Source organism: Vanacampus margaritifer, chromosome 13 (assembly GCF_051991255.1).
Source record: "Vanacampus margaritifer isolate UIUO_Vmar chromosome 13, RoL_Vmar_1.0, whole genome shotgun sequence".
Lineage (NCBI taxonomy): Eukaryota > Metazoa > Chordata > Actinopteri > Syngnathiformes > Syngnathidae > Vanacampus > Vanacampus margaritifer.
Genome location: NC_135444.1, coordinates 24,709,096 through 24,730,468, shown reverse-complemented (window position 1 = coordinate 24,730,468; position 21,373 = coordinate 24,709,096). Strand labels below are relative to the sequence as shown.

At 51.3% G+C, this 21,373-nt stretch overlaps 3 protein-coding genes across 11 annotated transcripts; 2 read left to right on the top strand and 1 right to left on the bottom strand.

The window, feature by feature from the left end:
• The first annotated feature begins 422 nt into the window (after positions 1-422).
• Positions 423-7,347, top strand: palm1a (paralemmin 1a). Of its 8 annotated transcripts, XM_077585033.1 has the most exons (8): positions 423-581; positions 1,196-1,224; positions 1,540-1,946; positions 3,184-3,282; positions 3,366-3,481; positions 3,576-3,704; positions 5,268-5,348; positions 5,432-7,347. In XM_077585033.1, exons 5-8 carry the CDS (start codon positions 3,472-3,474, stop codon positions 5,956-5,958), a joined length of 747 nt encoding a protein of 248 aa, XP_077441159.1. In that variant the 5' UTR covers positions 423-581; positions 1,196-1,224; positions 1,540-1,946; positions 3,184-3,282; positions 3,366-3,471; the 3' UTR covers positions 5,959-7,347. The 8 variants fall into 8 exon arrangements, with proteins under 8 accessions (XP_077441159.1, XP_077441163.1, XP_077441158.1 ...); XM_077585037.1 differs by lacking the exon at positions 1,196-1,224 and having other exon boundaries at positions 1,540-1,604; XM_077585032.1 differs by lacking the exon at positions 1,196-1,224.
• A 145-nt stretch (positions 7,348-7,492) lies between these two features.
• Positions 7,493-14,495, top strand: misp (mitotic spindle positioning). The gene is made up of 5 exons (XM_077584994.1): positions 7,493-8,866; positions 9,167-10,914; positions 11,208-11,275; positions 11,352-11,390; positions 12,112-14,495. The coding sequence occupies exons 2-5, from the start codon at positions 9,279-9,281 to the stop codon at positions 12,199-12,201; spliced, it is 1,833 nt and encodes a 610-aa protein (XP_077441120.1). The 5' UTR covers positions 7,493-8,866; positions 9,167-9,278; the 3' UTR covers positions 12,202-14,495.
• plppr3b (phospholipid phosphatase related 3b) lies at positions 12,633-21,367 on the bottom strand. Of its 2 annotated transcripts, XM_077584985.1 has the most exons (8): positions 21,134-21,367; positions 19,410-19,497; positions 19,133-19,318; positions 18,908-19,034; positions 17,627-17,816; positions 17,493-17,550; positions 16,643-16,816; positions 12,633-16,576 (listed from the first exon to the last, which is right to left on the bottom strand). In XM_077584985.1, exons 2-8 carry the CDS (start codon positions 19,494-19,496, stop codon positions 15,317-15,319), a joined length of 2,082 nt encoding a protein of 693 aa, XP_077441111.1. In that variant the 5' UTR covers position 19,497; positions 21,134-21,367; the 3' UTR covers positions 12,633-15,316. The 2 variants fall into 2 exon arrangements, with proteins under 2 accessions (XP_077441111.1, XP_077441110.1); XM_077584984.1 differs by having other exon boundaries at positions 12,633-16,816.
• Positions 21,368-21,373: the final 6 nt, after the last annotated feature.

Sequence of the window (21,373 nt, the reverse complement as noted above, 5' to 3'; positions counted from 1 at the left end):
AACGAAATAAAAAAATAAACCACGCACGGATTCCAGACGAACTGCGACAATGACACCTGACGTAGACAAAGATCCCACAGCGACTGGACAAAGACAACAGACTAAATACACCAACACTAATGCGAAACACAATAGGGGGAGGCCACTGATTGGTCAAACACACTGGGAAGGGGAAAGACACACAGGTGGACGTAATCAGACAGCGGAAACATACAGGAACACAAGACAAACCCACAGAAATAGAACAAAACCGAAACGTGACAGTTTGACGTTTGTGTTTGAACGGCGAAAGCAACGCTTACCCAAGAAACTTTTGTGTGGCTCGCATTCTCTCTCTCTTTTTTTAAATCCCTGAAAGATTTCATTCATTCCTAAATCAAAATAGTTGTCAATGAGTCCGCGCGGAAAATGACGATGTCACAGCCTGACATGACGTCATATACTTTACTTTGGTAGTGTGCTCGTTTCTTCCGGAAAAGGCTTTTATTGTGAAAAGGTTTGGTCGTTGAGTGGGCGCGGCTTCGGAGTTGCCAGTCATCCGAGGACTGCCGCGCGCGCACGCACGCACGCGCGTCCACGCAGTAAGTTGCCGTCTTGATCTTTGCATGTTTTTGACGTCACGTGCTGCGCTGTGAGCACACGTGGCGGCTTTTTGTTTTGATTGGATTTGCTTTTCGGTGATCGGTCCTGTCACCTGATTGGCTGTCAAGTCTTGAGTGTAGCGTGCACGCGCGCTTCTCTGCAGAGGTGCGCGTGCTCGGCGGAAGCACTTTATTGATTTGATTGGACACACTCAAGGATCGATGGTTGTCATTCTTTTTGGAAAGCATCTCAAGCTGTAGAGCAACACGGCGACAACACGCCTGATTCATGGACTCGTGTCCATCATCAGGCGTGATGGCCTCAGATGCCCCCAACTTGAATTTGCTCCCCACAAAATGGCTGCTGCATGTCCACACTCCAGATGGAATGTTGGAACTGCGGTGACAACGCAGAGCAGAAAATGGTTACAAATGAGGAACATTCAACATGTTCATTCCTAACCCTGAAAAGTCAAGTCACTGCAGCGCGCATACTCCATAGCAACATTGCTTTAAAAAAAATCAAATAAAAAAATGGCATTCGATTGAAATGTGTTTTTTGTTGCTGGTGCCAAGTGGAGTAACGCGAGTGTATTTATGTGCTAACCTTGCAGGACGAAGAAAGTCGGAAAGTCATTAACGGGTAAATTATGGAAACATTTTCAATGTCGCTTGTTCCAAAGGTTGATTTTTATGCAACGCGTCCTTTTCAGATCATCTTGTTTGACCTGCGGCGTCACACAGTACATCTGAGCAAATTGTTAGCAGTGGCGTAGCTGAACTTGCATGCTTTTTTTTGGGGGGGGGGGGGGGTCTTTGAAGTCCACAAAACAAAACATGCAATTAACATCCATTCCATCCAATTGTGCACACAAACAGTTTTGCAACATGCACTTACTCATTCCAACATTTTCTTTTATGTGTGTGTGTGTGTGCCCTGCGATTGGCTGGCGACCAGTTGAGGGTGACCCCGCCTCCCGTCCATTGGCAGCTGGGATAGGCTCCAGCATGCCCGCGACCTTCGTGAGGAGAAGCGCTTCCGAAAACGGATGGATGGATGCTTTTCTTTCTTTTTCTTTTGAATGACTTGTTCAGTCAGCCATCTTGTTTGTACTTGTGTTTAGAATTTCAGTGTGATTTTATTGTGTGAGGTGAAATCCAAAAGTGTTTGTCGTCAGCTGCTTTTCCTGCACGCCGTCTTGCTCTTCTGGCGTCAATCTTTGGATTTCCTTCTGGCCAACCAACCCTTGCCACAAACAAATTATCTCGAGATGTTCAATACCACGTGTTTTTTTTTCCGGACCTGGTACAAGTACTCAACTCTTGAGTCGTCACTGATATCGATAACAAATGCCGATACTGCTGGTAAATGGTGTGTGTGTGTGGGGGGGGCAATGACAGATAATTTAAAAGAAAGAGCTCTATATCTCAATATAGCATTTTTCCTTCAAATTGCATGAAATTTATGGCAATTTTCTAGTCTTCTCTCTTCTAGTTCCTGATTTTAAGAGCCACAAGATGGCAGCCAACATCGCCAGTACTGATACCGTCATATAAAGCTGATATCTGGCACCGATATCTGGCCCTCGCCCATCCATAAATTTAATAACGGGATTTTACAAAAAAGTGATGTAAAAATGTGAATGGCAGAAATTGACAAATGTGTGTTGAAACTTTTTTCAAAAAGTCTCAAGATTGAACATAAAGCAGTTCTAAGTTAAATAGTTCTATCCCAGCAACAGTGACAATGAGCATTTTCAATATACGCTCAAATTAACCCTAAACAAAATAAATGAAGCTCTATTTATCGGATCGCTGTTTAGTGCAACTGTAGATGTTCTGAGTCTGACCTGATGATGATGATGATGATGATGACGATGATGATGATCCTTCCATTCTTCCTGCTGAGAGCTGCATAGACAGCTGATGACGTCAGAGCCGAGTACTCATGACTGGTCCTCCTTTTTGTCAAATTGTCTTGTCATTTCCTGCGTCTTTCTGACACAGAGAAGCGCGTAGCCGATTTGTAGGCTGGCATCATTTACACTCGCACGATTTTATTTCATGTCATGTTTCAGATTCAAACGTTTCACTTGGTTGACACGCTACACGCTTAGTGATCTTCTATGAGCTGCTGTATGAACTTTCGACCAGTAGAGGATGCTAACAAGCTATAAAACAACTACAAGGGACGTGATCGATTGCCGTCCAAACTGAAGTGGTTTTTGAAATAGTTACTGACCAACCACGCAGGGACGCAAGTTAAAACCTTGACTGCCGATACAACATTCCACTGTCGTCAATAAAGGCTTTTCCTTCACCTGCTCTTAGTTTGCAGGCGCTTTTAGTTAGTCAAGTTCCAATTCAAAGCAAAATCAGTCTTCTTCGCCAAGTAATCATTTAGTGATGCAGAGCGCCAACTACTGTTCAGGAGGGAACAACGCAGTCAACAGGCGTCAGTACCAAATCCTTTCCAGCTGCAAAATTGGGTGCGCTACCCTGACCGGTCATTAATACGTCACAAGTACCTGTGCTGCAGACATGAAAGTGGCGCCATCTAGAGGCCACAAGCAAAATGTTGCTTGTTGTTTGTGTTGGTCAGAAGGCTGTTGCAGCAGCACCAGGATATGCGCACGCACACACACCAAGGCCGCAAGTAGTCGTATAGGACGAGAAGACGCATCATCGAGAGGACCAAAAGGTGTGACAGCCGTGAACCAATCACAAAGCGGCACGCACAACGAGAACATGTCAAATCTGAACAATGTTGTTGTTTGTGTTCAGCACAGGAACGCAGGAGCGCCACCTAGCCGACGGCACGGGAAGCACGCGCGACCTGAAGACGTCTCGTTTTCTGTTGTCCTCGAGAGGTCAAAGGTGGGCAGACAAGATGAAGCGAGGTGAGTCACGTCGCCGCCGCCGCCGCCGCCGCCACACGTGAGCCGACCATCAGCGGGCGGGGCCTCAAAGCTTCTTTGTCCTGGCCCGTCCCAGCCGTGTACTCCGTGGAGATCAAAGTGGAGCGGGACAAGACGGGACAAACGCGCGTCCTGTCCTCGCACACCAAACTTCCTGTGGACTGCTCTCTTGGAGGGGTCAAAGTTTACGAGGACGAGCAGAAAGGTAAAGTCCTGCTGTTGTGTTGGCGTCACGCACAGTCGTTTATAGAGAGAGTTTGGCTAACTCGGTTTCAGCAGGGTAACAACATGGCGTCCGCATGACATATGGATGCCATCTTGTTACTACGCTGTGATTGGCCAACTGCCGGTCACGTGACATACGGATGCCATGTTGTTACCCTGCTGAAACCGAGTCGGCCAAACTCTCTCTATCAACGGCTCTGACGTCACAGAGATGGCGGCGCCCCCTTGCAGAGGTGGGAGGAAGCGCAAGTCTGTATTTTTATCAACAGCGCACCTGCGCCGTGGAGCAAATGGCGGCCAATCAGCGCAAGGCTCGCTGCGCGTCTGTTGGCCCATTTGGCCGACCGTTCGCTCTCAAGCTGGCTGCTCCGCCCGCCGCAAGATCTGGTCCAATGCGGCGCAGCCCATTTCATTGTAAACATGTCAACATGGCCACTCACAGCGGCGCAGACCTCCCTCTCGCAGATGCTGACATGATCAACATGGCCGATTTTCACCAACATCACTTGCCAAAGTCAAACTGGCGCTTGTTGCCGGTGGCCACTTGCCGCAAAGCCGCCTGCAAATTTGTGGCCTTCCACCAAATGGAAACGTTTGCGTGGCTTTGACGTCTTTTGTGCCGATTCATTGGTTGCTTGGTCCAATCCAGCGCTGCCTTGAGATCCGACTCGCTTTGCTCATCAACTTGTCTTCAACTTGCAAGAAAATGCCCTTCCCGGCTGAAGTTTAGTCACGACAATTTGCCTTGTGTCTTCCAACTAGCGCAGATGCTTGTAGTCAACGTAAACGTCCGAGATGGAAAAACCCCTTCAAGAAAGTCCAAAGCCTGCCAGAGTGTGACTTCAGCCGCTTGTCCTCATCACCTGGTTTACCTGCCGCTTGAGTACGAGCACTTGTAAGCGCAAGCCAAACTGTGGCAGGATTTTGACTTTGTGGAACTGGATTTGCTACCTCCGGCGAAAGGTGACGTGAAATGTCAAAGGCGAAAGGTTCACAATTAGCATCCAAAGGAATATTTGCACACCGGCGGTGGAGTAACACATGTAGACAGATCAGAATATTGGTCCTGGTCTATTCTTCTTGGGTTGTGCCTGCGTGGCGGCATTCTGCTACAAAAGCGAACTCCAAATGGTGAGAGAAAACAAAACGTGGGGAGGACAACAAGGCAAAAACTGGTAGCGTGACGGGAGGGAAACGACAATGAACCGAAACAGACAGACGGGAGACAGGAGACTAAATGCACACACGCTAATGACACAACAAGACACACCTGGGGCAGAGGGCACTGATTGGTTGACACCAGGAAGGGCAGGATTACACGCAACAAGACCAAGGGAGGCACACAAGGAAAAACAGAACCCAAACATGACACCGATCCAGCCAATCAGAACGGTGTCAAGTCTCGTTGTTATTCTGTTCTGCCAGAGTGCAAAATTATACAGCAATTTTTTTTTTTTTTTTTAGGGCTGCTGCAACGGATTAATGGCATTAGCATTCTTTGCAGTGGGAGGAGATGATTTGAGATGTGAGTGTTTTGACTTAGGAGCGCGGTCAAGCATGGAACAAATTCAACTCGTATCTCAAGGCACCACTGAGTTCAGGTCCAAGTCAAGAGGAGACTTTGGCAAGTGTTATTTAAGAAAGTCCAAAGTCTTAAATTGGTGAAGTCAAGTCATGTGACCCGAATGTCCCACCCGTGCCCCCTAGTGGTCCACGAGGTCAACGGCCAGGACGGCATCCATCTTCTCAGCGCCGCCGAGGTGGACGAGCTCATCCTCAAAGCCGACCAGGCGGCGGCCCAGGAGGCGGCCCAGGAGGCGGCCCAAGAGGCGGCCCAGGAGGCGGCCCAAGAGGCGGCCCAGGAGGCGGCCCAGCAGGACGAGGCCGCCGAGTCACACTCGGGCCGGGAAATCCCAATGGCGAATGCGAACGAGGCAGAGGTGGCGTTGGGCGAGCTTCGGGCCTCGCCCCGGGAGCACAGCGTCCCCCGGGAGTCGGTCCCGGTCCAGGGTCACCACCCCGACGAGGTCCCGGGTCTGCGGGGCAGCGCGCAGGCGGAGCGGGTCCTCATCCGCGACGGGAAGACATCGCAGCAGGGAATGGGGGCGGAGCCCGATGCGGCCGCACCCCCGCCAACCTCCTCTCCCATGCAGGACAAGCGCCAACCAGCGGGGGGCGCTGCCGCCACCGCAGCCAAAGACAAAAAAGCCTGCAAGTGCTGCTGCATGATGTGAGCCTGCAGGGGGCGCCACAGACAACAAGCGCTCGTTTTCTTTTTTTCAACCGCCCGTTACTTCCTGATCCTTCCGTCTTGAAATTTGTGTCCGGTTGAGCTGGCCCACCGCTACCACCGGTACCGCCCACTTTTACCTTTGAAATTCGTGCCATGTTCGTTGCAGTTTTCCCTCAAGTCAAGTCAAATGTCTTTCATTTCTTTATTCTTTAAAGGGATCGTTTGGGGTTTTTGGACATGGATCTGTATGGCATCCTCACCTGAAGAGCACTGACTTGCCGCTGAAGCGGTTTGAGATGAAAGTAGTCCGGCAAGTTTTTCTTCTACAAACCATTTGTGTTCAAAATTGTGATACTTTTGCATCACAAAAGCGCACATTAGAAAAAGGTCGGACTCCATTACCGCCGGGCACTACTTTTCTGTTCGTATCACTGCGCGGCGCAGGGTAGACACTCGACCACTCCGCTACTGAGCTGGTCACAAATAGTGACGACACACTTCCGTTTTTAAACTTTATCTGTATGTTGTAATCACATAATAATTAATACATTCATTTAGAATACAATAAATGGATACAATAAATCTATTTCCAAGTGATCTATCTAGACTTACTTTCTATTGTAACCAATTTCCTTGGTTGTTTGGCTAACCCCAAAAATGCCCGTAACCACCCGGAATGGTTAACGTCTGACCAATCGATTGGTTAATCAAGCCAATATGAGCTTAAGCTACTAGTTTTTTGAAACGAATCTATTTTTAGAGTGTGACTTTTTTCTAATGTGCAGTTTTGTGATGCAAATTGATGTCTCTTTTGAACACAAATTGTTTTGAGAAGAAAAAGGCTTTCTTTCCGTGCACATCACTGTCGGTGAGGATGCCATACAGATTCCAAAAACCCAAACTTTAAGAATTGGGTTCCTGTTTTTTTGTCAATAATGAAATACGACCTTTCGACAAGTACATTCAATATGATTTTGTTGGATTTCAGTGAAAATGATGATTTGACATTTGAACTTTTCATTTTTGTTTCAGCTCATCTGCAAACGTCCGTTTTTGCTTGCGTTGCTCAAATGTTGCGCACCCGTGCCTGCTTTCAGTGGCAAATTAGCATTAGCACGTGATGCATGTCAGTCCACAAGCGCGCCGACTGCGCAAACGCAATTTATTCCCATTCTCGTCCTGAAAGATGGAAATGGCGAGTGTTGGCGTGAACGAGAGCAACCTTTCACAAAAATACACAAAATGCGCTTTTCATGTTTGCACTTTTTCCTCTTCAAATGTACCCTTTGGATCCTTTCAAGATGTCATGCGATCATTTCTGCGTTGTATTACTTGGCAATGTATATTTGATTGCAATTTGGGAAATAAAAGCAGATTGCACGTAGAATGAGTCGAGAGTCTGGAAAAGGAGCTTCTAAAATGAAATGTGTGTCGAAGGCGGCCGCGGCAGAGACGAGTCAGGTGACGAGCACAACCTCATGGTCAGCCCAAACCCGCGTGAAAGATGTGACCTGTTGACCCCGCGACGTCACCACCACCAAGATGGCGTCCAAATGTCACTGGTGCTCCCCGAGGAGGTCGCACAAAGTAGTCCGTTTTCCGTAGTCGAAAGCGCGCTGCCGACTTTGTGCGGCTAGCAGCTAGCCGTCTGTCGGCATGCTAAGCTAGGCTAATTGGAGGCCCAAATCCAAACTGATGACGACAATATGAGCAACGTGCTGAAAATGTTAACGAGCATGTGAAGCTTCAAGGGGCCATCGTGAGGAAAAAGAAACCTTCTCACTTGTCGTTGTTCTTGAAAAATAGCTTGTCTGAATTTCTGAGCACGCCCAACATATTTAGGACATTACTTGAACCCTTAACATAAAGCAAAGACAATGACACCGTTTGTATTTCAAAGACTTTATGCTACCATACAATGGGAAACACCATCGGCACGCTAACAGTTAGCTTCAATGCTGTTCCTCTTTACATGCCAATGTGTCGTTTCGAACCTCGATTAAGCCAAGGCACGTTTTTCACATGGGAAAAAAAATGTCATGGCACGCCACTCAGCAAAACTATTCATCCATCCATCCTTGCATTTTCTTAACCGCTCGTCCTCACAAGGGTCGCGGGGGTGCTGGAGCCTATCCCAGCTGGCTTCGGGCGGTAGGCGGGCTCACACCCTCAACTGCTTGCAAAAGTATTCACAAAATGCAAATCCAGCGTAATCGTGGACATTCTGTCATTTGATTCCAGTTTTGCTTCTTACTACACATGGTTGGCATCGATACAAAAATAATAAGAAAAAAAAACAACAATGATGGGAAAATAAAGATTTTTTTGTCAAAATAAGTGACACTGGATCGTTTCTTGCGGCACAGCCGATAATCTGTCCGGCACACTGATTGAGGAACACATGCAAGCAGATCATATGAGAAAAGTCACAGGCTGGCATACGCTGCCGGTCAAAAGTTTGGGGTCACCAAGAAATGAAAGAAAAGAACGGTTTTCCTACGAGGATAACTTTCAATAATCTTTGCATTGTTAACGTGCTCAATTTTAGCTGCAAACGTTGTTGTTTTGTTCCTGCAATGTGGACATGGTTGTATCGAGGCCACTTGAATTCCAGCCAGTGCTGTAAAGGTCCAAGCGAATATCAGATTTGATCCGAGTGGCAAACAAATGGCGAAGGTCTCCTGAAAACAACTTTTGTCCCAGGACCGAAAACACCAACAGAAGAGGAACGCTTGTCAATCAATCAATCATTAACAAAAATTAGACAACTCCTCACCGCTGCTGTTGAAATGCGGGGGCGGGGCCTTGGGCAGGGGGCGGGGCCTGAGGGGAGGAGAGAAGGTGAAGTTTGTGAGGTCGTCGCTCACTTGCTCGCTCCATTTTTCTTCAACAAGGTCCGAGTGGCTCAGGTAAGACTTCCACTTCTCAAATGTTTGCAAGCTATGGCTAGAAGCCTTAGCATTAGCATTAGCGCCAGCTGCAGTCTACTCGCTTTGTGTTGAACTCTGATCTTGTGTCAGTTGACGTAGGCCGGCTCCTTGCCACCTTATCAGCTGACAGCAGAGTGGGCGGGGCTACTGCACTCGTCTTATCTGCTGGGCTGCACATGTAAACGAAGGCTAACGCTAACGCTTGTGTCTGAAGTCAGTGGCAAAAGTTTTGATGGCAGAAGTTGCATGCCGCCATTGACTGACCTCTGTTGTCTCCAGAGCGACATTCCCGCAGTCCTCGTCCTCGTAACGCACCTTTCGCTGCCAGCTGATAGGCGCTTGTGACTTTGCCCAGTTTCCATCGTGGCACCTTCATGTGCCCAAGGTCACCATGGACAACCTTCCCAGGAGGTGGGTACTGAAGCCTCTGTCCCCCCCGCTGCAGCCATGTGACCTGCGCAGCATGACAGGTCCGAGCAGCGGTGAAGACGACTTCCTGGCCGCCGACGACTTCCTGGCCGCCGACAGCCTGATGGTCCGGGCCCGGCAGGTCACAGTTTCGCAGGACGGGCCCGACAGCGGCGACGAGCGGCACCCCGGCAGTCCCGACAGTCCCGGCGGCAGCTCGGGATCTCACTGCGGGTTCTACTCCTTCGTGGAAGACCCGACGAGTCCTGAAGCCGAGCTGAATGAGGAGTGGATGGCGTCGCCGCAGCGGCAGCTTCATCTGGCCACCCTCAAGGAGGAAAAGGCCTTTAAAGTTCAGACCTACACCGGCGGAAAAACACCAGAGAGTTTGTTTGCAGACTCCGAGTCACAGTACCAAGTCCCGCGGGAAAACCACTGGCAAGTCTTTGGGGAGGAAGAAGAGAAGCAACTGAGGAAGGAAATCATCCAAAAACAAGCCCCCAAGAAGAATTCAACTTCCAAGCCAAATGTGCCGGAGAAGCCGGACTGGAGTCCGTCTCCGAGTACGCTTTCACAAGGCTTCGGTTTGAGCTACGGTGCTGTCAGACTCGAACCCCCTCGTCCCATAGACCCTGGGACAATCGACAGGGCTCAGATTGACTTTGGTGCGGCTCGGCAGCAGTTCCTGAATCTGGAGCAGGCCAAGCGGAAGGAGGTCCTTGTGGACCCCAGGAGGCCGCGTGTGTCCCGCAAGGTGGAGGAAGAGGACGCAGCGTGTTCCGAATCCGGCAAAGTTCAAACCTCAACCGAGGTTGAGCGGAGGCCAAGTCCGAGCGAAATAAGGAATGAGCTGGACTCGTGTGCTGCCGGGGACTTGTCGGCGGAGGCGTGCGGGTGCTCTGTCGGCGCCGACGACGTCTTTGATGACAGAATTGTGAAAGGCAAGTCCGACCAGCACGACGAGACCCCGATTGAGAAGGAGATCCGCTTAGTTCAAGAACGCGAGGAAAACCTGCGACGCGCACGAGGCCTGAAGCACCCTGGCGGATTCTCAGACATGGTGGAGATTCAAACCCAGCGTGTGCAGTCGCCGCCAATTCCTCGCAAGGCCAAAGAGAAGAACCACGTGAGCTTCATCATTCAGCAGGAAAACCGCCATGGGAACGTCCGTCAGCGGGTTCCAGAACCAGCAAAAGCGCTTCTAGACACAAAGAATCACTCCCAGGAAGATCTGCACGTCCGGGAGGTCTTCTTGTCCCCTTGCTGTCCTCATCGACACGTCGAAGAAACCTCCTCCTCCCCGTCCCTGCCCCCTCAGCATGTCCCGCCGTGGACCGGAACTCTTTCTTGGCGGGCCAACCAGGACTCCAACGGCCTGCAGAGCAGAAAAAGCCCCGATTTCATTGAGAAGGAGATCGAAGATGCACTGCGGCGAGAGCGGGAGCTTCAGGAGTCCAGATGGTCGAGACCCGAGTCCTTGGCATCTAGACAGTCCAAGGACTCTAGCGGGTCCAAAGGGGAGTTGAGGGAGTCCAAAGGGGAGTTGAGGGAGTCCAGCCTGGTTTCTGCAGAGGCGTCCAAGGTGACCGTCAAGCAGTTTTACCCCAACGACATTTCAGGTGTGTTCCAAAGTCTTCCTTCTCTTGTTCATGAATTCTTCTCTTGCCAACACAAACCCCAAAACTTCCTTCATTCACGACATGACATGACATGACCTCAATTCCGCTTCGTAATCGGACTTCAGCAGTTAAATTGCAAACAATCAGTAAGCTTAGGAGAGGCAGACCAAAGTCCTGCGCAAATGAGCTCCTCTTTTGTCTAATGAATAACCGCCGAGCAAAAGGCGTCGCCGGATAAATGCTGAGTCATGCCATGTCGTCGGCGATCCTGATCGTCTGCCTTCCCTCCAAAGGCCTGACGGGGGCGCTGCTGAGGGACTTTGGGGAGCGACGAGAGACACTCAAGATGGACGAGAGCGCCGTGAGTGCAAGTTGAAAAACCGCACGGAGAACTTTTCTCCGGCACGAGGCTCACTTCCTGTCCGCTTGTCTTTCAGTACGCTGGAATCCAACCCATCGACGACATCAACAACCAGGTGAGGATTGATCATCAAACGCTCAACTGGGGACGCTCGCTTGTCTTTCGGAAGACGAGCAGCGTCGGTCTTCACGGAATTAGCCGACCCGTGGTCACATTTCCAGCAAGCGGCCAGTGAGCCACTCACATCTGTCGCGAGTGCTCGGCCAGGACCCTCGGCAGGCGTCCATCTGGTTTACGCGGGCGCGGCCACTATCGGTCCGTGGCTGCCTTTTTAATGGAGACACTTTCATGGAAACAAAGTCAAACAAGTCAAACAGCTGCAAAGACACAGAATTGATGAGCGCCAGTCTGCGTCGCGCTTAGCTTAGCATCGGGTAGCTGCAAGACTTGGGCAAGGACCCGGCCGGGGCTGATGTCAGGAGGTGCGTCCTTTGCAAAAGGGACGTGGTGACCCTCTGGAGACACCTTGTGTTTCGCCAAGCCGGCTTCTTTTTGTTACCACGGCAACTGGAGGCGTGGCACCGACCGATGTGGCAGATTGCAACGCGTGACACTTTTGCAAGACGAGGAATAGCGTTCTTAATGACAGTACAAGTGAGCGACGGTGTCACCTGCTTTTGGGCCTGAGCGGCGACTGACGGCGCCAGACGGCGCCAATGTGTGAAAGGTTTTCCGTCGAAGACGTGTTGAGCAGGGATGGCCCCCCAACACCAGGGGGGTCCGACGAGCAGTGCCGGAAGGGAACATTTGACGTTTTTGTCCAAATGTGTTTGCAGGTTGTGGAATCAACTCGCGTGATTTGCCACAAGAACCAACGGGCTCTCCGCTGGGAGGCGGGACTCTTTGCCAACCAGCTGCAGCAGTGAGACCAGCAGGAGCAGCAGCACATCTGGAACCGGTCCACGAACACACCTCTGGATCCGCTGGTGCATTGCACTCCAATGTGGATGCGGGGGGAGGGGCCTCATCCAGGTTGTGTGGGGGGAAGCGTGCCGATCGCCATGGCATGAAATGACGATGACGATGATGATGACGATGATGAAGCTCTGCGTGGTCCGTTTGTTCTATTCTAAAAAGCACATATGCTCCTGCTCACTGTTGCTATGGCAACATGCTGCTTGGCCTGCAGGAAATGTGTGCGTGTGTGCGTGCTCCTTATCTCCATCAACACGGTTTCCATGGATACCGATGGATGACGAGCCGCGAGGTCCAGGACGCGAAGCGGCGTCTGCTCTCGCCGTTGTTCGGGACGTGAAAACGAATCTTGTTCGTATTTGCAGATGACCAAAAAACATGCTTTGGATTTGAAAGACGTTTTATTTGTCATGCAGCTTTTCTTGACATTCCATCATCGAGTTTTGCACAATCAACGTTTTGTCGCGTAGCCGAGCAGCGCATGTCAGGTCGGGGTCGTGTGGGTTTTCCTCACGCTCAGGTGGCGTTTGCCAAAAGTGGGCTTGATGCGAGACCAAAGTTGGGAAAGGTTACGTTACGGGTGTCCTGCCATTGGTGGACGCCGGCAGGACTTGGACAGACGGCCGGACCGCTTTTAGTTCTCCATCGGGACGGCTCGCGAAACCAAACGGGACCGGCCGTCCGGCATCCCGCGTCTTAGGTTTGAACGTCTACAAGAGAGCGGCCCACGAAGACAGCAAAGTCAACCGACCCGGAACGAGGACGGCCAAAGCGGTCTCGTTCCGGGGTCGAGACGTGCGAAATTCCATCACGCTCGTGTTCCGTTGTGGGTGTCGCGTGACCACATTGTGGAGGGTTAGCGCTGATCGCAAAGCGTTCACTCCTGCTTTGATTTGGCAAATAATCCGAGCGTTGGGAAAACTCAACTCAACTCATCGGGTTGGATCGTCCGTCCGTAAAGAAACATGTGCAAAAAGCCGATGCAGCCCATCGGGTCGCTGCCCGACGGCTCACACGCGCAACCGGAAACAGCAAATTATTGCCCGGTCGTCGCCATGTGGTCGTTAAAGGAAAAAAAAAAAAAGGACACTTAACGCGCTTGCGGGAAACGTCTTGGCCACGCCTCCTTTCCACCTGGTCACTCTCAACGGGTCCAGATCGGATTTGGACACTTGCTAAAAACCGTGTGGACAGTCAGGCCTAAAAATCGGATTGGAATCCCGTTTGCTTGCAGTCTGAACGCAGCCAACGTCAAAAAAATGCAGCGGCACGTTGCCGCGTTCCTTCTTGCGTCGTCATGGCAGCGTCTGGCGTTTTGCTGCCTTCATGCGGTCTCCAAATCACGCCAAATAGCACACGTCGAGTAGAAAAGCGCACGTGAACGCCCCCTCATGTCGGATTTCCCACCGGACAAGCAGGAATGCATTTTGATACCTGAGTTTCCGACGCGAGAGAATCTTTCAAGTTTCAAAATGGCGGAGGATGCCGAAGGATTTGCGAACGGCAAGAAATAGCAAGAATTTTGAGGGCGCTAACGTCCGCTAGCCGTTTGTTTTACAATGTACACAATAACCAAGCGTCCGCAATTCAACAACGACAACTCATTATTTCCTGCAATTGTTCGGTTTTGTGAGCGAAGACTTCGTGAGCGGCCGTGCGTGTTTTGGTGCACAAACAACAAAAGCACATGAACAGAACTCGGTCCGAGTGTTAAGGTCCATTTTTGCCATCGCGCGTGACGGCAGGGTGATCGTTCAGCGTTAAGTCGTTGAGTGAAGCTAACGGGCTCAAGATCCAAATTTGGAGTATTTTGTGCTTGTTATCGTGTCCGCCCGAGTTGTTTTGAATGAGCTACTTCCTGTATCTTCCAAGCTCCGCCCCTTCCTGACATTGCTTTATGTCGTTTCGTCAACATTAGCATTTTGTCACACAAACGCACACATGCTTTAGCATCACCACGGCAACACAGTTGAGATCATAAGACACACACGTACACGTAGACGCCGCCGCCATATTGGATGTGGCACGGCTGCCTCAGGCCAGCCAATCAAGTGAACTTGTGAAAGGAAAGCAAAATCCCGCTCGCTCTATGAATGTGATGATTCCAAACGTTGACGACATATGCGAGCAGAAACTCAATTGTTGAGCGTTGACAGCCGTCACGGCAATGGAGCAACATTTTCCAATTTACTGCGGCTGTACGTCCTCAAATGGAGAATAAAAGAGAGCTCGTGTTTACATTTCACTGGTTTTGGCGCCTGCTTTTGATACTTGCTGACTGAAATCAATGGAACTGGGAATTAACTCATTCACTCATGGCCATTTGGACTGAAGCAATCCCCTTCGCTCCCTGCTGTTTGACTGGATTTGGACTGAAGTCCCACAGAATATTGTGTTCTATTGCTACAAAAACATGGCACCTACCAAAAGGACGATTAGAGTCTCTTCTTTCAGCAGGACGGAAAAGGTTATCTGTTTCCGTTTTGCAGCAATTAGCATTAGAACATAGCTAAGTTTCATCATTATCCACAAACAGTGGGGAAAGGAGCTTTTTGCAAGATGGCCCTGGTTGATCTCTTAAACTCTGCTGCCACCTGCTGGCCGTATGTGTAATAACTACCATTTCTTCAACGGTTCTTCTGTATGCTCTAGCATAAAAAACGTTTCTTTTCTTTTTTTAACATATAAATACGTCTTTGGGACACATTTAAAATAGAACGTATTGAAATGAGTTCATATCAATCGCCAGAGACATTTCTTTGGCGAGTTATCAAAATGATGAAAAAGTTAGCATGTCGAGCGCCTTTGAGTGTTTACGTTTTGGATTGCGTCAGAATGGAGCCTAAAACGCGGAAACGAGTCAATTTGTCATGATTGCCATCTCTGACGGTTTTGATGGCCAAATCCAACATGGCAGCGACGTCCACGAGCGACTCCGCGCTCACATACGGATGGATGTCTACGGTCAAGACCACGAATCACAGTGCCCCGCCCACTGCTCAACAAAGCGGCCATTAAGAGTCAATGGATGAATTGAGGCCTCCAAAATGGAGGAGTTGTCCAAAACTAATCCTTCATTCTGTGACCTTGGAAACTCCTGAGCTGGTTCTCCTGGTTGCTCAGTTGAGCGTCTCGCTCCAGAAGAACCAGCGCCGTCTTGCGCCTCGTGGCCATTTCCTTGCGCTGCGCATCCGTCAACACCTCCAATGGCGTCGGCGGTTCCGAGGCGCCGGCTCGCCGCGGCCGGAAGCTGCTGCCGCAGGCGGCCGAGTCTCCTGGCGGCGGGCCGTTCAGCTCGTAGGCGTCGCGCAGCTCGGACCCGGCCCACTCCCAGGGACCGGGCGGGGTTTGGGCCCGAGGGCGGTGCGAGCCGTGGGCGTCCACGGTGACGATGGCTTCGCGCTGCTTCTCGCCGGCCGGCCGGTAGCGCAGCGATGCGGCGGCCGAGGAGCCGGAGCCAGCCGAGGCGCTTTCCAAGGGTTTTTCCACCGAGGCCAGGAGGCCTTGCTGCTTGGACATGGCGACCACCTGAACCAGGCGCGGCTGGTTGGCCGCCACGCGAGCCGCCACCTCGCCGCCGGTCTTCTCTCGGATGGCCAACCACTTGGCGCGGGCTACGGAGCTCTTGGGCGAAACCGGAGGCGGTCCCGCTTCAGGGATCTGCGGGGGTCTGGGCGTCGCCACAGCTTTGGCGGCTCCCGGGGGAGGGGTCGGCCCGCGATTGGAGGCGGTCTTGCCGGAGGACGCGGCGGACTGGTAGATGAGACCGGGAGAACCTCCATCGTCTCTCGCCGCCTCGGCGCCGTCTTCGGAGCCGTGCTCGTTCTGGTCTCGCGCGCCGTGGGCCCGCATCTGCGCGGACCTCTGTTTCCATTCTGACAAGAGACGCTGTGACGAAACCGGGTCCATGGGGACGTGGACCGTCTTCAGACGTCGCTGGACCGGCTGGACCGGCTGGACGGGCTGGACGGGCGGGACCGCAGCGGGCGTTCCATCGCTGACGCTGATGCTGCTTCGAGGCAACGTGTTGCTGAAGGTCAGCATGGTCTCCTTGGCCATGGGGCTCCGCGGCGCCATGAGCTCAACGTCCACGCTGGCCCTCTTCAGGCTCCCCATGGAGGCGGCGGCCTCCCTGGGAACGCCGTCCAAGGGCCCCGGGGCCGCCGCGATCTCGTCATTGCTCTCGGAGGCCGAGGCGGGGCCCTTGTTGTAGACCGACTCGTGGCCTCGCTCGGTCAGCGCTCGCAACGGGTCCTCCAGGCTGGGCGGAGGGGGCGGGGCTAGAGCCACGTCAGAGGACTTGAAGTTGGCCACCGCGTGAAAAGCCTGCGGGAAAACGGACACTCTCAAATCCGAGGCGATCTTCACGGCGGCAAATTTGTTCCGGCTCACCAGGTAGGCGGCGATGAAGGCCCCGATCAAGAAGCCCACGTAGATGTCGACGGGGTGGCTGCGGTGCTGCGTGACCTGAGTCAGGCCGCTCAGCGCGGCGGCGATGGCGAACACGAACACCAAGACGGGCTTCAGCAATTTGGTGCTGTCGGAAATGGTGGAGTTGAAATACATCTGCCGGGGGGGGGACGCACACAAGCGAGCCGTTAGCGTCTTCTCACCCGGCTTGGCTAGCACGCTAATGCTAATAGCGGTCACCAGCGCGTCGACTCGCCACTCGCTTGGGCTCGAGATCTGCGTCTCGTCTTTGGCTTTTTGCTTGAAGCCGTCTTTTCTCGTCCCTGTTAGCTCGTCGTGTCTTCGTTGTCGTCGGCCTGCTCCTTTGCCAGTCGTCTCATTTTGTTCCATCTGGGATCGATATGTCGCCAGACTTTGTTTTTGGGACCGGGACAATAGTTTGCACTTTGACCCTGCCTCCGTTTGGCTTTTTTGTTGCGGCCTTGTCCTTCCTGACTGGCTGGGAAAACCGGCCACTCGTTATCTATTTCAGCAGAGGAGACATTTTCAAGCCAAGAAGACTTTTGGCTTCAAAGTGAAACGGCTGCCCCCCCCCCCCACCCTCAACTTTTGTGGCGTCCCGTGAGCCGGGAACAAAATCCAAACAGACTGACGGGATAACGAGGCACCAGCGGCTGGAGAGAGCCGATTGGCCGGGACGAGGAGCAGGCTCGACCAAACCATGACATGACGAGCAAACAGGAGACAAAGAAAAACAGCAGATTAAGCAAAAGGTGAACAAAAAAGGACGGCGATGGCGACGTACGGGAAAGACGCGTCAGGACGTACTTACGGAAACGTACACTGCGGCAAAAGCGGACAGAGTCGCATGCTGGGACGGGAACGTTTTCCTGTGCAGGCGCAAAAGAGGAGGAGCAATCAGTGGCTGAAGGGAACGCGGGGGCGGCGGCGCACCTGGCGGCGCACCTGGCGGCGGCGATGGCGTGCTGGTCGTGCCCGGAGCAGATGTCTTTGGTGACGTAGGCGTTGGCGTCGCAGGAGACGTGGCTGTAGTTGGGCTTGCAGACGGTGAGGAAAAAGGGGGCGTGGTAACCCGTCGACAGCTGGATGACGTCGGTGACCAGCGCCGTCGCACACAGGCCGAACACGTGCACGCCTGCCGTGGCCACGCCCACCGGGAGGGAGGGAGAACGAGTCGATTAGGCGCATCCGGCTGTGCCTTCGTTCATGCCAATCATATTGTTGGACTTCCCTCGGAGGGATGATTATGCGTCCATAAAGAAACAGTCGGCGACGGATCAATCATGAAGAGCCTGATTGACTTTCCTGCTCAAACAGCCTTTCGATAAAAGGCGAATTCAAGCCAAAATGTTTTTGGACAATAATATCTTTGATACAGAGGACCAAAAAGGACAAAATAAAAGACACGTAAATGAATAAAAAAACAACATAAAAATATCATTCCAAAATTAAATACCTAAAAATAAGATTTAAAAAACTGAAAAGACACATTTGGGACCGCCTCCTCATTTGAATAACATTTCATGTCTGCAGCATGAAATAAATGAATAAATAAATGAATGAGAGCAGAACCATTTTTTTTATTGATGGATATTTCATTCTATTTAGATGTTTATTTTTTTTTTTATTAATTTCCACATTTACTTTTAAATTAATTTTTTGGAATCTCATTTTATTTGCATATTCCTTTTTGCTTATATATTTGTTTTTATTTCCATTTATATAATTTTTGTACTTAATTTTGGATTATGTATATCTGTTTGAATTTGACTTGTATTTATTTATTATTTTGGCAATTTTGTTCCTCCGTAGTCTAAACAGCTGCTCAAGGCTTGGGAAGCGACCAATCAAGGCTTGGGAAGCGACCAATCACAAGAGTCGACTCAGCTGTTTTCTGCGACGGCGGCCTACAAACCACGATGACAGTCTATCTTTTGTGAATCGGACAACTGCGGGTGCAAAAGACCAGAGGTGCGATCGTAGAGGTTTCGTGATCAGCCTTGTCGGATTGTTGTGACGTAATGGCGGTTACTCGCTGTCTTAAGAAAACAAATATGAAATTGAGTCCTGAAAGGGATTCAAAATGTGCAAAAGAAAAAACTCTACCTAAATTTAGAGCTCCATTTAAACGCAAGTGTAAAAACAAAGCAAGCCAAGCTGAGCTGTTAGTTAGTTAGTTAGTTTGCCAGGTGGTCCAGCAGGTGTGCAAGGTGCGAAGGCTCGTACCCACAAAGCGGACGGTCCTCCTCAGGAAGGAGTTGAAGTTGCAGCCTCCCGCGTTGATGCTGCCTTCCGCGCGCCGGACTTTGGCTCGGGACTGCAGAAGGTAGACCAGGGCCTCCACCAGCATGATCTGCCGGCACCGCCCAAAAACGCAACGTCAGCATGGAAGGAGGATTGGAGCAGGATTGGAGCAGGATTGGAGCAGGATTGGAGGAGGCCGGCGCATACCGAGGCCGCGGGGCCCGCGAAGGCCAGGCTGAGCAGCATCAGCAGCGGAATCATTTCGTCGCCTCCGTCCACGTAAGGTTTGCTGAGATCGCGGTCGTGACAGCGAAAGCCGAGTCGCGGAGGCCGCAGCACGTCCGTCAACTCCAGGAAGTAGAGCGACACCATGGACGACGCCACGATGGGCAGCTGCGCGACAACGACAAGCCGGCCGGGTCAACTCCCTGCGCGTGCGGAAGTGCGGAAGTGCGAGCGTGCTTGCGCGCGCGCGCGCGCGTACCTCCACAAAGTAGAAACACGGCAACAGCGTCAAGCTGTCCTTGGACCATTTTTTTTTCATCTTCTCCGACGGCGAACTCATCATCATCCTGAAACACACGCTACATGTCAACGGCGCTTGCAAGGTGACGTCTCCTGACGATTCTTTTCTTGATGACGTCACGTGCACGGCAAACGTAAGTGCGATACACGCAGTACACCGGTGACAGACGGCCAATAGAGGGCGCCACCATGCGCACGTGGGAAAAAGGCCAAACAAAAGCGCACGTGTCCCTGCCACCAGTTCAGGGTCAGGGTGCAACCCGCCGACCGCCCGCAGACGGCTGGGGCTGACTCCAGCACGTGAGGATTCCAAAACTGGATGGATGGATGATGGACAGACACAGACAGATGGATGGATGGTTCATGTGTTTTGGAGAAGGGAGACCTCATCCCCTGGAGGACCTGAATGCTTCAATTCACGTCACGACGGCCATTTCGTTCACGTCACATCTATTTAACTATATGAAATCCTTTGGTGGCATGTGTGCGGTAGCATGAGAGTAAAATGCTGCTTCACCGTGTTTGCTTGGAACTGTGGTCCGACCTAAGTTTGTATATCTCAGAGCCTTATTGGGTTTTTATTCCACTGGCCTTTCTCATCGGCACGGAACCCTTTGTGGAAAATAGTGAAAAGCAGTTTGGTTCGACTTCAGTATTGCTTTGTGCTTTCTTAAACTAATTGTCCCCATTCTCGTGATTTCATTTGCTGCAACTTAAAAACCTACAGCTGCTATCAAACTTAGCTAGAGCAAGTCGTTAATGTGTAACCGGCAGCACCCACCCCGGCACCCGAACCCACGTCACAATCAAGTATGTACGAGGGCAAATCGGTTCACTTGAGCTACATTTCTTGGTCGCCGTTGTGGCTTGGAGGAGGATTTGAAGATTGGTGACGTGACCCGCCCTATTCGGCCCCTGATTGGCTCATCAACCCTCAATCTAACCAATGTAGGCGGGCGCTACCAGCCAATTAGAGGCTGAGGAGGCTGCCAGGGTTGAAGAGCGTGCATCAGGGGGGATTTAGAAGTGGGTATATATACGTATTAATGCTGACTGAAAAAGAAGTGGGTATACTCGTGTACCCTGGGCTACACCACGGACTTGAGTGTGGATTTCAGTGGGACACACACACCATTTGCAAGCAACAAAATGGTGGCAAAAATCCTCAACAATAACGACCACTATAATATTGTTGAGGACCCCCCGTCCCCCCCATGCAAGTTAGTTGCTCAGATGACATTTGCGTCCGACTGCAGTAAAATGATCTGATCTCGCTTTTATCATTCGGCTCTAACATTTGAAATCCATCATTTTGGAAATAGGACTTGACAGCATGAGACATAAAACCAAGCTGGCATAAAAACATGCTAAAGAAAGTAATAATAATGGAACAAGTGTCTCCACCGTTTTGCTTCTATGAAAATGAATCCGTTGTCACTTATGTGCGCGCGCGTGACGCACACCGGCGAAAACCGGACCCGTCACCTCCGCATGCATGTGGAGGGTATAAACACACGTGTCATGTCATACAAGGTACATTTTTCAGGTGGAAGGGGACGTCAGAGGGGGCGTGGCTCAGCGGCAGATGTAGTTTTGCAAAGAGAAACTAATGTGCGCTTTTAAGGGGACTGAGCACGACGCACGCGCGCGAAATGAAAATGCCGTGACGCAGACACGCCTCACCTGATCGCAGCTTCAACCGTCACCTGCAACACAGCAAGACAAAAGAAGAAACCGCCGCCGTCGCCGCCGTCCGCAGTGCTCGTCGAAAGGAAGATGCACGCTCCCGCGAGCTGCAGCGTCAAATGTGCGCGTGCCCGTGTGGGCTTTCACGGTCAACCTCGCGATACCATTGCCGAGAGAGAAAGAGAAGGAAAAAAAAAAAAACTCCGATGTGATCCATTAGATGAAATGTCGCAACGA